The 17,421-nt window shown below is 40.6% G+C and overlaps 2 protein-coding genes across 2 annotated transcripts; one reads left to right on the plus strand and one right to left on the minus strand.

Moving 5' to 3' along the window:
- Positions 1-101: 101 nt before the first annotated feature.
- dnajc21 (DnaJ heat shock protein family (Hsp40) member C21) lies at positions 102-8,010 on the plus strand. Its single transcript, XM_084687584.1, has 12 exons — positions 102-561; positions 1,146-1,239; positions 1,558-1,681; positions 3,773-3,901; positions 4,294-4,598; positions 4,921-5,078; positions 5,371-5,464; positions 5,731-5,895; positions 6,072-6,120; positions 6,223-6,410; positions 6,804-6,891; positions 7,066-8,010. The coding sequence occupies exons 1-12, from the start codon at positions 465-467 to the stop codon at positions 7,222-7,224; spliced, it is 1,650 nt and encodes a 549-aa protein (XP_084543710.1). The 5' UTR covers positions 102-464; the 3' UTR covers positions 7,225-8,010.
- A 178-nt stretch (positions 8,011-8,188) lies between these two features.
- agxt2 (alanine--glyoxylate aminotransferase 2) lies at positions 8,189-16,484 on the minus strand. The gene is made up of 14 exons (XM_084687585.1): positions 16,309-16,484; positions 14,881-14,969; positions 14,485-14,675; positions 13,995-14,118; positions 13,782-13,876; positions 12,941-13,034; positions 12,752-12,845; positions 11,733-11,833; positions 11,403-11,495; positions 11,084-11,216; positions 10,442-10,530; positions 9,758-9,907; positions 9,139-9,237; positions 8,189-8,707 (listed from the first exon to the last, which is right to left on the minus strand). The coding sequence occupies exons 1-14, from the start codon at positions 16,406-16,408 to the stop codon at positions 8,606-8,608; spliced, it is 1,554 nt and encodes a 517-aa protein (XP_084543711.1). The 5' UTR covers positions 16,409-16,484; the 3' UTR covers positions 8,189-8,605.
- Positions 16,485-17,421: the final 937 nt, after the last annotated feature.

The raw sequence follows: 17,421 nt of genomic DNA on the forward strand, positions 1-17,421 counted from the left end.
CGCACGTGCAAGGAATGGGTAACGGGAACCGAGTTCTCCGGAACACCGGCCAAACAGGGGGAATTGCGACCAAACGTCGATGTTGAATGACGTCAAATGGATCGCGACTCAGCCAGTCAGTTTGTCGTGTGGTGTGTGTATACGTAAGATTGAGCTGAGAGTAGCATGTATGGGGGAGATATAGTAATGCCACAATGATGCTAGACACTAAGAAATGTAGCTGTATAATGGGATATTTAATAAATATTTTTAACATGGCGAGCTTAACAAGCTGCTAGCTCTGTTGTATTTCTTCTCACTAATCAGAAGTACTCTTACGGTAGCGGGTGTTCTAGTTGTAGCTAGCCTACCACGACATACAGAACCAGTCCATAGCCATCACGTTAGCAAGCCAAGAAGAGAACAGTGAAAGAGTATAGTCAGTTACCAACCTTAGTTTCTGCTGGGAAGCAAATTAAGTCAAAATGAAGTGTCATTACGAGGTGTTGGGAGTCAAGAGAGACGCCAGTGATGATGACCTGAAGAAGGCCTATCGCAAATTAGCTTTGAAGTGGCATCCAGGTATGATTTAGCTAGTTACTAGCGCTAGATAATTCCCAACCGGTTTGTTTGTTCATATCAGTATTGTAAATTGACAGTAATGTTATGTATGTAAAATGACAGGGCTGTTTTATTTCACTATATGAAAACTTGAAGGTTTATATTCTAAATGATCATATACACAGTTAACAGTTAATAAACAGAGATTACCACCGCGTCTTATTCAAATTCCCCATAATGATTGATAATAGTCCGCCTAATCAAGACCACAGGTTCACACCTGCATATCTTTGCGGACTTGTCCTCTGATGGTAGAATAGCAAGATATGCTCGAAATGTATCCATTGAGCCCGGAGGTGGCTGTGACTGTGTTCCACATTCAATTGCCAATTCCCGGAATACGTCCGATCACAAACATGTATCATATTCCCAAGGCAGAAATCATAAAAATGCATAACCAGCCATGATAAATTATAGTATTTATCAGTAGCCTAAAGGAAAAATAAATGATTAGTTTAGCAATCGACTGGTTCTTCGGGTATACGTCTTTTCTTCAACTGTCACTAGTTCTGTGTCAGTGTGTGACAGTATTTTGTTATTGTCAGACAAAAACTTGGACAATCCCGAAGAGGCTGCAGAGCACTTCAAGCTTCTTCAGGCTGCGTATGATGTCCTGAGTGACCCACAGGAAAGGGCTTGGTGAGTCAATTTCTCATCATTATGGACTGGCGTAGACATATAGGCCCAGTTTCCCAGACATGGATTTAGCCTAGTCCTAGACTAAAAACGTTTTCAATGGAGATCTTCATTGAAATGTGCTCTTACTTTAGGACTAGGCTTAATCCCTTTCTGGGGAACTAGGCAATAGAGTCTAGATACCTTTCTCCATGCTGATGTTAAATGTGGAAAAATATAATAGTTATCCACATAAGCCTTCACCTCAGCTCAAAGACCTCTAGATACTATCTAGAGAACAAACCTGTTCTCACAGTCCATTTAGTCTCTGGTCCTTTTCAGGTATGATAACCACAGAGAAGCCCTCCTGAAGGGAGGAGTAAGTGGAGACTATGAGGACAACAGCATCGATCTGCTCCAGTACTTCACCGTGTCTTGCTACTCTGGTTATGGAGATGATGAGAAGGTGAGTGTATTTGTAATATCAAATAAGCCTCATTGTCTCCCCCTAGGTTTTTGTTCTAGATGGTCAGTTGCATTCTAAATGTCTAGTGGTATTTATATAATACATTATATATATATACAGTACCAGTCAGAAGTTTGGACACATATTCCAAACTTTTGATTGGTACTGTATATGTTCTTACTAAAGCTGTTGTCATATTATAATTATGTATTAATATTGTGGTGGCCATACAAACATGCAGTGACAATTTACTACCAGGAGTTGGCAGCAAATCTAAATCAACTGTAACTGTCGTCATTGGGAAGTCCTTACAGATGAAGCTATAGCCTCTGCGGGCCCTACACAAGGTTAAATGTAGGTCCTACTGTTCCAAAAAGCAGAACAGTTTTTGGAAGTTAAGTTCTTCTCCCTTCTGGCACACAACTTTGTGCGTCTTTTATTCATGTAGGCCTACAAAGACAATACTTTTTGAACCTAAAACATAGCTGGCTACCCACAATGTAGCCCAGAACTCACTGCGATCTTCAAGGTACAGTGTCCACTTGAACCTGTCCAGTCAATAATGTACAAGCACTACACTCCCAAATATATTTTGAGGTTGCACAGTTACAATTTCGGGAGCATATGTGACCAAAATTTTGGTTGAAAAGAACAACTCAAATATGAGTGATCTTCTTTTATTTGTCGTGTGTGTGTGTGTGTGTGTGTGTGTGTGTGTGTGTATGTATGTATATATCATTTAATAAGAGATTGGCCCCTCCATGTTGTCATTTTATAAAAACGATTTATTCATTTAATTTACCAAAAATGTGCCATATCGTGTGTAGCCTATTGTTATCGGGATATGAAAGGATCTATCTCAGGATATGAGATTTTGGTCATATCGCACAGCCCTAGTGTGGGGCCTTCCTCAATCCTCTCACTGTTTAGCTGAATATTACTGACTGAATGAATGTAATGTGCTCAATGCATTGCAGAGTATGTACAGCTCTTTTTATTATTGAAAGGAGCTAGGGACACATTTTTTTGGAAATTAATAACTATGTAGTCAAATGTCTAATGTGGATAGAGAGCCTATAATGGACGATGGAAATCGTATTTATTTATTTACCAAATGTCAGCTTAGTTTGTGCACAGGTAATTAGATTGTTATAAGTTTTCTTTTAGGGAACATATTGTTCCTGGTGTTTCTTAGCAAACTTCATAGTAGAATAACAACAACACACACAGCCAAATACCTGCACATGTTCTGCTGCCACAAATGAGCAAAGCTAGTTCAGGCATGGCACTCGGGCAGCAAGCGTCACCCGCTCATTACCACACCAAGCCTGCACATTAACCAGCACATTAGCCAGCACAAGCCCATACACACACACTCACCGCGGTGGTTGTATGATCAGTGCTGCAGCCGCCCTCCACCATCCCTTTCTCCCCCTTGCTGTCTGTATGTTATATCCATCAGGGGGATTAGATCTCTATTGCTCCCTGCCTCATATGTCATGTATGTATGTGTCACATCGAGCACTTCCCTTTGATCATCCACTCCGCCAAAGTCAAACTTATTTCCATGTCATGGTATCAATAAATGCTCAAATCTAATACGTGAGTGTCCTGACTGAACTCAAAATGTGAATTATTTTACATCTGATTATTTCATAATGCTTATCACCTCAACCTATGGATTTGGACATCAACTTCTCATTTCAGAACCCCATCTGGTCATGTATAAGCTGGTGTAATAGCAATAGCACATTATGGATGGAACTATTTTCAATTTACTCTCTTATTCCATCCATTTATTTATACATTCTTCCTTTTCTTCTCTGATGCTTAGTCACATGATAGTATGCTGTAAATGAAGCAAATGGGAGCAAACAGAGCACATGCAGCCAGACCTTCCTGACATGCGTGACTCAGTGAGGGTTGTGATATCACCCTTGCAATATTACCACAGTGTTTGTGTTGCAGTCTATTGTTTGTCAAATGCTGCAATGTCAGTATTTGTTTGATATGGAGAGCTGGGTTGACAGATTAACTGTATCTGTCTTCCTCCCTCCCTCCCTCCCTCCCTCCCCCCCCCCCCCCCCCCAGGGTTTCTACACTGTGTACAGAAACCTGTATGAGTCCATTGTGAAAGAGGAGATGGAGCACAGCAAAGAAGAGGACGAGGAGGATGATGAGTTTCCTACGTTTGGTGATTCTCAGAGCGATTATGACACGGTAATAACTGCTCACACAGATAGCGAAACACATGCATGGCCTTCCCAGTACAAATGCCATCATTGTGCTGAGAAAGGACAAAGCATTTATTTATCAGCTTTGAATGCTTCCTTCCAGTAGTGTAGAATCAATATACAGACGTGCTCAAATTTGTTGGTACCCTTCCACAGTAAATGAAGAATGCACAATTTCCTGATAACCTGAAACTGACTAAAGTAATTGGCATTCACCATTGTATATTCCATATTTCATAGAAATCAGACTTGACTTTTGATTTTGTTTTTCCAGCACCATATTTGGAATAAAACTGGAGAACAAAATGGAGAATTAACAAATCTGTGTGCTTTTGGTCCAGATACTGATTTTTGGCTTATTGCCCCCCCTCCCCTTAGGTAGTGCACCTGTTCTATGGCTACTGGCAGAGTTTCTCCACCAGGAAGAACTTTGCCTGGAAGGAGGAGTACGACACACGCCAGGCATCCAACCGCTGGGAGAAAAGAGCCATGGAGAAGGAGAACAAGAAGGTCCGTGACAAGGCCAGGAAGGAGCGCAGTGAGCTGTTGCGCCAACTAGTGGCCTATGTGCGCAAGCGTGACCGCAGAGTACAGGCCCACAAGAAGCTTGTTGAGGAACAGAACACGGAAAAGGCCAAGAAAGTGGAGGAGCTGAGACGCAAGCAGAAACTCAACCAGGCCAAGTGAGTGACAGGGCTCCCAACCAATCGTGGAAAACAAATGGTAGCTTTGTCAAGTACCATTTTTTTAAAGTGGGGATTAAGCTACAGCAATTTAGTATGCTTAATCCCATACTAAAGGACTGTTTGCACATTCTGTAGTAGCCTCGCATTGACCTTAAGCCCAGAGCAGGTTGACCTTATTTTGAATATTTGTAAGCTCTGGCTTCTCAGGGCCAACCCCAAACATTCTCTGTAAGGGGCAAGTACAGTGCAGAATGTTTTTAAACACACACCAATACACAACACAAATACACACACCCAATTATGTACTCAAAACCTCCAGGTTGGCAGAGGAGTATAAAGAGCAGAGTTGGGCGGCCATGTCTGAGTTGGAGAAGGAGCTGCAGCAGATAGAGGCCCAGTACGAGGAGGAGTTTGGCGACGCTTCTGAGAATGAAGAGGAGGCAGATGCTCAAGACAAGCCGGACCAGAGCATGGGAGGTCAGAAGTTCAGCAATGCTCGTCTGGATTTTCTGATTATCTACTTTTATCTGTTGCAATCTGTGTGTATAGCATAGTAAGCCCAAACCATTTGAAAACTAGGCCCACCTACAGTATTTAGCAGTAGTTAGATTTAGTTGTTGTAGTCATCCATTTAGAGATTTGTACTTAAAATAATGTGCATACAGTACGCCAGCCATGTAGGATTTTACGTATGAGTGTTTATGTGCACAGCACTTAAGAGATATGAGGGGGCCAATCCCGTGTGACACACCTGGTCTCTCTCCCACAGACAATGAGCTACCAGATGGAGAGGATGAGGTCATGGACTACTATAATGACCTTTACTGCCCTGCATGTGACAAGTTCTTCAAATCGGATAAAGCGTGAGTATGCAGGGCCCCCTCAGGACCTATAGGTGCTTCTCCAAAAATGCAGGCACACATTTAGGATTAGATCAGTGAGAGATTTGGTGACCACAAGGCTTTCTGTTATCCCCTAATCCCTTTTACACTTCTGCTTTTTGGTTCTGCCCAATAGCCATCTATTTCTCTTTGATCACAGTCAAGTACATTTTCCTGTGTGATTCTGTGAAGCAACTGAGTTCATACCAAGTGTTGCATTCTGTTCTGGTCTTTTTCTTCTTCTGCAGCATGAAGAATCACGAGAAGTCCAAAAAGCACAGAGAGCTGGTGGCATTGCTACGGCAACAGCTGGAGGACGAGGAGGAGTCACTGAGTCTAAACTCTGACGACAAGAATGAGGGTGGAAGGATGGGGGAGGACGAGGGGGCCAATGATGACGTACTGAGACCGAAGTGTGTAATTACCTTAACAAGGGAAACCATGTCCGAGTACATACACATACAAAAGTTTGAATGTTGAACCTAACATAAGGAAAGTTTTCATTCCTATCATTTTGATGTAGTTTATGAAAGTAACTTAACAAGGAGAACGCCCTCAGAAATCATCATGAATTATGTTACGTTCTCAGGTTGTCCAAAAAGCAGAAGAAGAAAAAGAGACAACAGAAAGTTGTGCAAGTGAGTCATTTTATGTCCTGCCCTTGTAATTCAATCTCGATGGCAATTGTTATTTATGGGTGTATCTTATCTCACCAATCTATCTCTATCTTATTCTCCCAGAGTGTCACAGAGGAAGAGCAGGGTGACCCTGTGTCAGAGTCCACCCCTCCTGAAACCCAGAAATCCCCAGACACCCCCCCGCCCATGGATATGGGCCAAGGGGAGGAAGCCCAGACACTGGCAGAGCCCTCAAAGGGCCCGACAGAGCCAGTGGAACAAGAGGATGGCCACTCTTCAGAGACAAAGAGGTGACCTTTACCTGAGAATTTTTGAATTTCATAATTTCAGCCTTTTCAACTTAAATATAATACCAATTAAATTAATATATTTTAATGGCAAAAAAAAGAGCCATGAGATTTCAAAATGTCAACAAGTTAACACGTTACAAGGTGGATTGCTCAGGAAATATGTGGTCAATGACTGCAATTTCTGTAGTTGAAAATAACTGACATGAGTGATAAACACTAGAATTAAGAGTACAAATAAAGTGGGACTTGTTTTTCTTTCCCTAAACCTTACTTGAACCTGGTCATGTGTAATCATATATTCTAGTTCTGTCTCTACACTTCTAACAATATTTTTTTCAACTCAGGACTGAGTGAATTGATCATTTTCTATGGTTTGTTGTTTGTTCCTACCAGTTCTGTAAAGGCGAAGGGAAAGAAGAGCAAAGAGAAAGATTTAAAAAAGAATGTGAAACCCCAGGCAGGAGGAGAGCAAGCACCTGAGGTATGTATCAACTGCCTCCTTCTAAAGTTAGCTCCCTCTCTAGCGTCACCACCTCACGCATTAGTCCTGCCATTGCTGTCAATTATCTGTGCCTGACTGTCAGGTAGTCTCCGTAGTAGTAGGCCTATACCTTAACAAACTCCTTAACCCCCCCCCGCCCGAACCCTTTTCCAGAGAGAGGGGAACCTGCACTGTGTGACCTGCCACTACGAGTTTTCTACCAGAAACAAGCTGTTTGACCACTTGAAGTCCACGGGTCATGCCACCGCCCTCTCTTCTGGCCCTCCACGCAGCACTGCAAGGAGCAAGAAAGACACGAAGAAGTCCAGATAGCGACACTTACGGTCCAGATGATCTAATTAAAATGGCAGGTGTGACATCCATGGTGGTGAGATGGTATTCGTCAGCGGAGCTTTACAAGCAGAGCCGTCTGAAATTTTAATGCTCAGACTGTCTAAAATGGACAGCGTCACACAATAGCTGTTTGTAGTTTTTCTATATTATAAAAATGGCAACAATGTTATTGTGAAAGGCATTTTGATGAGATGACCTGCTTGTCTCCAACCACTGCGTCTATTTTTATTTAACACCTTATTTATACATGTAAATTGGGGCTGCATTTCCCACCCAGGGATTCAAAGGCATACAAGAAAAACCATAGCACTGGTGGAAATACAGCAGGCCTATAAGACAATAGAACACAGAGGACAGAGAACTGAAAGTTAAATGTAGTTACATTCATCAGGAAATGAACGTCCCATCTTTTGTTCACCATAAATATTAAAAATGTGGATGGTTCCTGAACAATCTGAACAACAATCAGCAAAGCAGTGGCTTTCCAACACAAGTTTTCCCGATGCAAGCACTTCCATGACCTGGCTGCAGAAAACTTTAACACCATAAAAATGTCTTCATCCTGTGTAGTTGTCTGCCTACAACTGAAGAACGTCCATCGGGCCAGACATTTCAACTGTGTGCCAAGAGTTTCAACTGTGCCCAGAGAAATGACAATAGCCCCATTCACATGGAACAAAACACTGAAAGTGATACTGCTTGTTTGCATTTATGCCAATAAACAACCAATAAACATGCTTCTGCCTTTTTCGGGCAGGAACCATTTCAAGCGTTAGACAAGTGAGGAGGCTGGTTTGAATATCTCACCATGAAGCATGTTTAAACACGTCAGTCTCCCACGCACTTTACAGGCAGGAGCCTCTGCGCCTTCCAAGAAATGTTAAAGAATGGAAAGGCCCTCTGCAAGTTCCCCTGGGGTAAAGTTGTAGGTTTACTACACAACTTGGTTGCAAGGTATTTATTTTACTGAGGGTAGTGGGTTAGAAGTAATACATTTACATAACTTTTAAATGGTGTATGTACACATTTAAATCCAGCTACGTACAGACTATTAATTAAAGCCAAGTAAAAAAATTAAAATGTCAATTATATGTAATCTCCTGGTTCTCTCTTTTCAATACTCCTACGCCGACAATACCAGGAGAGCTCAGTGTGCACACCAATCAGGCAACAAGAGATAAAACAGTGAGTAGGAGGACCCTGTAGGGTCTTAGTTATGTAAGTACAGTATGTGGACATTCAAATAACCCTTGCTTGGATATTGGGTGAGAGGGATGTGGAACATTGAGTAAAACAAAGATTAATCGAGAACCAACTTGGTTCCCTGTCTTGGCTCTTGCTGAGAGCAAAACATTTAGGATCATTTCCTGGCCAGGTAGTTCTGAATGGCCTGGTTGAACACAGCCAGGAAGAAATTAGCATCATCCATGGTGATGCACATTGGAGGCTTGATCCGGAATGTCTGGATACAGAGGGATGAATAATACAAAGAAATACTGAGAGAATAATAATAAAATGCCTCGGGCAGGTGGCTCATTCCAAAAGAATTCCAGTTATTTTGCAGACAAGAAAAGACAGAACACTTATCAATGTTATACCCCTTTACTCTATTTGCCATGTCCTGTGAAATAAAAATATATGTATTTATATTCCTATGAACTCCACGGTTACCTTTACAGTCATTTGGACTGAAATATACTGTGAATTATGACCGTTCATAGGATTTAGAAAAAGGTTATTGTGATGGCATCGACAGATGTTTACCTGGTCAGGATACACTATTGTGCAATTTGTTATAACAAGGGAAAGGTGATCCTTTTAAACATCTCCACCCATCTATATGAAAACATGTATTATTGTCACTCAAACAGTGTGGAAGGAATGTGATCCTACCTGTCCATACAGCCCACCCTTCCCTATGAGAACACCCATGTCTTTGGTGTCCTCAAAGATCTCATTCATGGCCTCTGTAGGCAGGGGGGCTCTGCTAGCCTGTAGAGGGAAAACAGAAAGCCAGGTTGTTGATGTCTTTCACTTGTAATATGTTGTCCAAGTAATCCATTTAGATCTACCATCTGCCAAAATGTCCTGGGATACATAAGTAATTGAAAACATGTCCAGAGTGGGAACAAAACATGACATAACGTAGCACAGTGTTTTTTGCACAATTGCCTCCAGTGTAATGTGTAACTAGTACTGGTCTGAACCATGCCCAGCGCATGAGGTAGAGTCACATAAGAGTTATTCATGGGGTCAACAAGACATTGCACACTCCCTTATGTTCAACCCTTCTCACATGGACCATCTACATTTTCCTCCACATTAACCTTTTCAGTCTTCGCAATGTTTTTCCTCCCCCCTAGACAAAAGTTGTTAGCTTCAGGCCAACACATTGTGTGTATTGTACACACTCAACCTGTATGGTATGAAAATTCATGGTATCAGATTTAAAAAGGACTCACAATTAAGACAAAATTAAGCTAAAAAATACAACTATAACATCATGACTTACCTTGTCTTTCACCATCTCTACACCAATCTGTAGGCCCTTTCCACGAACATCACCAATGATCTCATAATTGTCCCTGAGCTTTGCCAGCTCTGTCAATAGATAAGTCCCCACCTCATCACTGATCTTCTGGGTGCCGTCCTCCTTGATTGTCTGAAAGTGAACATACAAATAACGGCCATCTTGACAATTGAACATGAACTGTTATATTGAAAATGACTGCAGTTAAAATCTGCTTTCTGCTCTAGGTAAATACATCACACACATACAAAAAGTCAGTAGATGACAAATTTGTATGTGTACATACGGTTTCAAATGACGAGCAACTGAAGTCATGAGTGGTTGGCGGAAGCAACATTATTTGACAATACAACATCTATATTTGGCAAATATAGATAGCTAGCAAATTATGTTTGAATTATGTTTGTCAATGTGTGTCCACATTGTAATTCAGTACACCAGAGATGGGGGTGGTCAAGTCAATATCAATTGACACTTAATCTAGCATCTTAATACATCAGCAAGTAAAAATGTCTATGGCTCAAGCATGAGTGGTACAGCTTTCTATGGAAAAGAAGTTGAGGTTCATATTTCCAATGTATTGTGGCAACATTTTCCCAATTAGATCTGACCACACACAGTACCTTTTTCACAATCATAGAGCTAGAATGAAAGTGTTGTTCTTACATCCAGTACTGCAGAGCCAATGGCACAAGCCACAGGGTTTCCTCCAAAGGTGTTGAAGTGGACTCCCTTGGCAAAGGAAGCGGCAATCTCTGGAAAATAATCAAATGTATTAAACATAACTAAATTGAAATATTTTACCTGGAATCATTGTTTGAAAGCAATAGATGAATCACGTTCTTATGATCAATTTGAAAGTCACTATGATCCAGGATATTAGAGATGAAAGATTGTACAAAGAAAAGACAGCAAAGAGGCTGTAACACCCCTCGAGGAAGTCAATGATGGAGGCAGTGCCAAGACAGGACATAATGACAAGATGTCCTGGTTAATATAGCCTAACTAGGAGGTGAGGGTGAACCAAGCTTCTCACCAATTGCAAACATGATTCCAGCTATTTGCTAAACAAATCAATAACCAGTCACAAGGTTTATTATTATTCACATCTCACACTTAGCATGTCCAACCAAGCAGTGTGGAAGTGATGACTTCAGTGTAACCAGGTTACTATGGCTGTGTAATAGACAAATAGCTAGGGAGCTAGGCAGTTAGACGGATACATATAAAAATACATGAAGGGGACGTAACAATGGGACGTAACTATGGTATTATTACATAAATACATAAATAAATTGCTGGTCTAACCTGGTGTTGTGACAACAGCTCCCATTGGGAATCCATTAGCAATGCCCTTTGCCATGGTCACCATGTCTGGCATCACATCATGACCTTCGAATCCCCAAAAGTGACTTCCTGTACGGCCAAATCCGGTCTGAACCTGAGATCCAAACCAAAATCACACACACAGTATGACTGTGAATGTTTAGAGAGTTTCTGATAGTTTAATTAATATATGAAACAACTACAGAATATAGAGTATTAGTGTAAGTATTGGAAGTATTTTTTATGCAATATGTTTGTGAAACATGTAAAGCACTGCGAGTATACAAGGAATGTATGTAACCTCATCAGCTATGCAGATGCCACCACGCTCCCTCACAAGCCGGTAGGTGTCCTTTAAGTAATCTTTAGGGTACTGAACAGCACCTCCAACACCCTGTAAATACATTTCCAATTCACTCAAATACAAACAATTGTGACACAAACAGTATTAGCGAAACACAATGAATATGTCTATAATGAGCCACAGCCAGCAGATGAATCACAATGATTTATTATAGCTTGCAGACAGCCAAGAATCACCCAGGCTGATTTATCAAACTCACTCAGAAAATACTTCCTTGAAACATTTAGCAAGGTTGTTGGTGGCACTTTATCACATTAAAAGCCATACCTGAATGGGTTCTCCAAAGAAAGCCGCAATTCGACTTGGAACACTTGTAGCAAACACTTCTTTGAGTTGACCAATGTATTTGTCATTTGCCTGACAATGACCTGCAGTCAATAAAGACGTAATTAACGTATTTATTTGGTTATGGATTATAGCTTTGTAATAGTTTCGGGTGATCATGAGCATGTCTTTCATAGTACTGTATATGAGGTAATGAAAATGGTCTCAGCTAGTTCAGGTGGTGGGCTCCAAGGGGCACTATGTCGCCAAACAGAAGCATCCTGCCAAGATTATATGTCTGGACCAATGGTTTGTACACTCAATACAATTATGCTAAATACTACCCAAGACCACTATCTGAACCTCATTCTTCCAAAATTCTGCAAACATGGAAAAGATTCCATGGACCCAAGTCTGTAACTTGTAGTACAGTTACTAGTTGATACACGAAAGTCATAAAGTAAATGGTTTGAGGTATTTTCTTAGAATTGGTAAATGTTTCATTAAAGGGAATGACTTTGAACTTTAGACTGTATTTTAAGTGCCATTCTTGGCATTGATGTTTTAAGGCCTGAGCACAGCTGTACTTCTTTTGTTACCTATCGACTCAAAGGTCGAATTCACTGTAGACTTTAACAGATGGATTGGTTAAGTTATCTTATTCAGCCCACACTGAGAATAGAAAACCATACTCCATACATGGGCTCCTATAAAAAAAATACCACAAAATCTGTCTTCCTTCCCTGTTTGCCACTTAGTGACAGCCCCCTGTGAGTAAACAAATCAGCAAACCAGGACCAGCCAGGAGTGTTCAAGCATTCTCCTGGCTATGGTGCATTAACTCAAGTTTAATGTTGTGTATGAATTTCACAACTTAACCAGAAATATGATGTGAAAGCCCCTAAGGGAGGTTGAGCGTTGGCCTGTTTGCATAGGAGTGTATGTTTGTGAGCCTGTTGGTGTTAATGCATACAGTACTGGTTGCATGTGTCATTAAGTGTAACATCATAAAGTGTGTGTACCTTTGGAGCAGTCACATTCTCTGCTAGTCTGTATTGGGGAATCTCTGCAGTGACTTCCTCCCCACGGCCCTCTAAACACATCAGGACACATGGTCTGTCAGGAGAAAGGAGCACCATAAACTTCAGGGAACTCACACGCAGTGATAAAAAGAAAAAACGGTATGCCAAGATGACCCAACATAGACTTGCATTGTGGCAGCCTATTCCAGAGGCAATGGGGTACTTGTATGCTGAGTTGGAGGTCAGACCCATTGTCTGAGGACTTCCGCCATGGTAGGAACCCCTAAGAAAGACACACACAGGTACATCAACTAATCCCAGACTGTGAAGAATAGGTCACATAGGCCCAGTTTCCCCAACATGGATTACGCCTAGTCTTGAAGTAAGAGAACAATTAAATGAAGATCTCCATTGAAAATGTTTTTACTCTCCAGTATAATAGCTTTAATATTAGCAGTACCTTAGCTAAGATCTAAAGCCATCCAACATAAAAGAGGATGCGTCATACTATCCTAGTATCCTCTTATATATCATTTTATCGCTGAGTACGTTTAAATGCACACACATATTCAACTTATTCCAACTATGACAATACAACGGGTCATGTAAACACAATTCTGTTTGGATATTCTGAATTAGGCCATATTCCAAATGTAGTATTTTCTGATTAAGACGTGGGATATGTTGATGTAGGCTGTATGTATAGTACTGCACATTTGGATATGTGTCTTAATTGAGGTTTTTACAGCAGTTTGCAACACACACTGCGTGTTTAATGTCAGCTCTGTGTGTTGGACTCAAACCAGTTAACCGGTGTATGCACAGCATGTAAACGGGAATATTTGTATAATAAACATTTTCATTTGCCAAACAAACGTATTAGTAATTATATAGTCTTTTTCGGACTAGGGCAATAAAATATGAAAAAAATATGATATTTTGTGCACTTCAACGTAGTCACTGTTTACATATATAAGCGTACAGTGTTAAGGGCTAGATCTTATTCCTGGATAGTGATCAGTGACCTCACCTTAGGGTTATAATGTCAAAGTTGCCAGTGTGGAGTCTAGCCATGAGCATAGCCAGGTCATTGGCCTCAGAGCCACTGTTTGTCAGGTAGACAACCTGAGTAATTCAGAAAAGCATTTTTAGGGAACTAATATTTATTCAGGTCCTGGTAAAGTAAGTAAAAATTGGGTTTACACATAATACATACACGGTTTGACTGTTGTTGTACTCCTACCTTTAGTGGCTCTGGAAAATGGGCTGCTAGCTTCTCACAGTACTCATGGAGAGGAGAGTACACATAGATATTAGTGGTGTGCCATAGTTTCCTGAGCTGCTGTTCTGCAGCCTCCCTCACCTTTCTGCACAGACACAATACTAGGAATTATATCCTACCAACAATCTGGTAGACTGCACCAACTCATATCAGTGTCACAATGTGTCTTTTTTAAGGGATAGTTGTTGTACCGTCACTACAAGCAGTTGAGCACCATGCTTAAAGACTAAACACAGTTTTCTCCAACTTCTGAGATTTAGAAAGCGAGCCAGACAGACTGCCCTCTCCAATTTAATAGGGATGAAAGATATAAATTATTAGGAAATATGCAATTGGAGCTTCGGAAAAAAACATATTTGTAAATTAATATAAACCAATGCTGAAATGCACTCAACATAAAATAGAACAATGGCATTTTTTTTTTTTTGCATTGAACTGTGAGGGACCTTACGGATGGCAATGCCCCACGCTCACGGTAGCAACTCCAGCAAACAGGTCCAGGTAGCGTCTGCCGTCAACATCCCATAGCCACTGCATGTGTCCTTGGTGGATGAACACAGGTTTTTTGTAGTATGTCACCTTCATTATCATTGGGTGGCAGTTGAGCCTGCGGATCTCCATCATACGCTCCTTTGACAGGTCCTACAGGGTGGCAGTCACACAAGTTGTTATTCTATCCAAATACATTTGTTTGCTTAATATTATATTACTGGTTGGGCTTGTTTGTCAATTTCCATTTCTACATGTAACACATTTTTGGAGTAAGAAAATTCAGCTTACATGATTAAGTGGATTAAGCTGACACCCTCACCAAAAACTCTGTACAGACCTCCGGTTGTCATTTTACCTTATATTCATCTGGTTTGAAATTACATGGAGGCATCGGAGAAAGGTCTGGGGGCGGGTACTTAAGGGCTGACTTCTGACCCAACACACCTGAAAGAGTTAAAGGAAGGGTTTTTATTGTGGATGGAAATAGATGCATGTTTTTTTTACTTTTGTGGTACTATACGTTTTAACAGAAATATATTTCCCTGCCAAGACAATGTAGCACACAAGTATGCCTATGACAAGGATCTACATTTAGGGTCACACACTTAGGCCTAATGCTGTATTAAGTAATATTTAAAATAAATTCAAATTTGAGAATCAGTGCCTCCAAGTCTTGTCTGAACTTCTTTGCTCAAGTTTGATTGACAGTGGTTTCACAAAATAAACCAAGGATGAAACACTGCTGGAACAGTATTGTTGGAACATTATTGGAATTTCCTTTAAGCTCACATAAAACCTTGACTAGGTCCTAGGTTGGGGCTGAACCCAAAAGGTTTGGCTCTGCCCCTAGTCCAGCACTATAATATTAGATAGCCTAGCCTACCTTATCTTATTACTTTGATGTTCCCAGATTTTAGTAAACTCCTATGATCTATGATTACAGTTTATAGTTTTCATCTTCGGTAGCAATACCTTTGTGCTTAACCAAAAAAAGGGAGGTTGAAGAAGAGAAGACGCCACTGGTGAAGATATAACAACTGTATGGGCTGCACCTCTTGACGTGGGTTGGCATGCCAAACGCAGGATTACACAACACCAATGCAATGTAATGCAAGCTGCGGCTTGAATCAGTTGCAAAGGAAGCATGTCACAAGGTCAATCTTTCGTATTATTCTACTGGCCAAAGTCAAATAAGCAGTGTCAGTGTACCATACAGGCATGTGAGTAATTTGAGAAATACTGATGTACGCTATTGTTAGTGGAAAGCATGGATTTATATACACCAGATTTACCTAAATTGGTTAGTAAATTGGACAGAATGTCGACATTGATCAGTGTCAATGACAGGTCTTTGGCAGACGCAGAAGTAGGCTAGGTGTAGGCCTAACCAAAGATGAAATTGAATTGAAAATTAAAGATTGAATTGTTGAAGGAGACGTCAATATGAACTCATATAAATAACTAAATGACTGCAATCTAATATACACTGGATAGGGTGCATTTATATTATATATTGGTTATATTTAATCTACACAAAACCAGCTGATGAAAATACTGCATGCGCAGTGTGTGTGGCACTTTAAATTTTGAAAGGGGCCGCTTCAGATTAATGTAGAAAAAGTTCCTAGCTATGGAACATAGACATAGAACATAGATATGTTCGACTAGACACATATAGACACAGAAACGACATTTTTCAAGCACAATCTGGTAATTTGAATTTTACCAGAAGGAAACGCAGGTTAGGTTGATGTTTCGTAGACATATCACCTAGGAAACTTACCACTAGGCCGATGGAATTTGGCCATGCCAACGAAAGCATTGCAGGGGTATCCTATTAGACCCGAATTCTGGCCATTTAATCGAGAATAAAACTTGTACATGCTGGCAGTTGCGGCACTTGGAATGTTGTGTCACTTGTTGCCCTGATTGTTTCCGACTGAGATATTTTTCAGTTATTCACACATTTAAACTGAAGGGAGGAGAGCAAATCCGACCAATCAGGGTATTGGTTACTCGACCAACCATTCCACGGTGAAATCGTTTTTTATCTGTTTGTACGATCCCCCACTTCCTCCAAGCAAAGCAAAATGTCTTCTTTCCACCTTTATTTAACCAGGTAAGACAGTAAAAGTTTAGCTATTTGACGGCTTGTTTAGAGGAAAAGTATCTTGATGGCCCGAGAAGACAGGTGGGAGATAAAGTGCAATACAAGCACAAAGCAAAAAAGGAGGTCTGGTAAGTCCATTGCAAAATGTGATACTGACAGTGCATATCATCACAGGAGACAGAACATCTAGGCTTTTTAAACCGTATGCAAAGTAGGCCATTCCATGCGACAACATTCACTGTGGCCTTCTTCAGAGCAACTGCCGTCAGAGAGACGTCCTTACAAAACTAAAATGATATGGTGGCAGGGTAATGCCAAGGCACTAACACTCCCTATCCCCACTTAAATTAAAATGTGTAATAATACCAATACATAATCCCCATCACCTTTGCTGACACTACGAACATAGTTCTTGGTTTGAAATCCATACACTCGACGTAGAGCGCCAACATTCTAAAGCGTTTAAGGTATTCAGAAGCTCCCAAGTAACCTTTATTCTTTCTTCCTTCCAGAAAATAAGAGGAAGTAAACAAGCGTTACATAGCCCACTATGTAAATTTAGATCATTGCATACATTTATTTAACTAACAGAATGTAGTTGTGAAATAGTCTGTTCTGCTGTTGATTTCAGTTTTGTCAAATTGACAGCAGAAAATGACTAATATCTGAACATTCACAGTTCACACATTCATTACATGTATTATTCATTCTATTACCAACTGCCATTTGCCACTATCATGCTTCTGGAATAGACTGTAATGAAGAGTTAAATGAATAACAAGTCCT

The sequence above is a fragment of the Hypomesus nipponensis genome, chromosome 22 (genome assembly GCF_054491055.1).
Source record: "Hypomesus nipponensis isolate SF chromosome 22, ASM5449105v1, whole genome shotgun sequence".
NCBI classification, from domain to species: Eukaryota; Metazoa; Chordata; class Actinopteri; order Osmeriformes; family Osmeridae; genus Hypomesus; species Hypomesus nipponensis.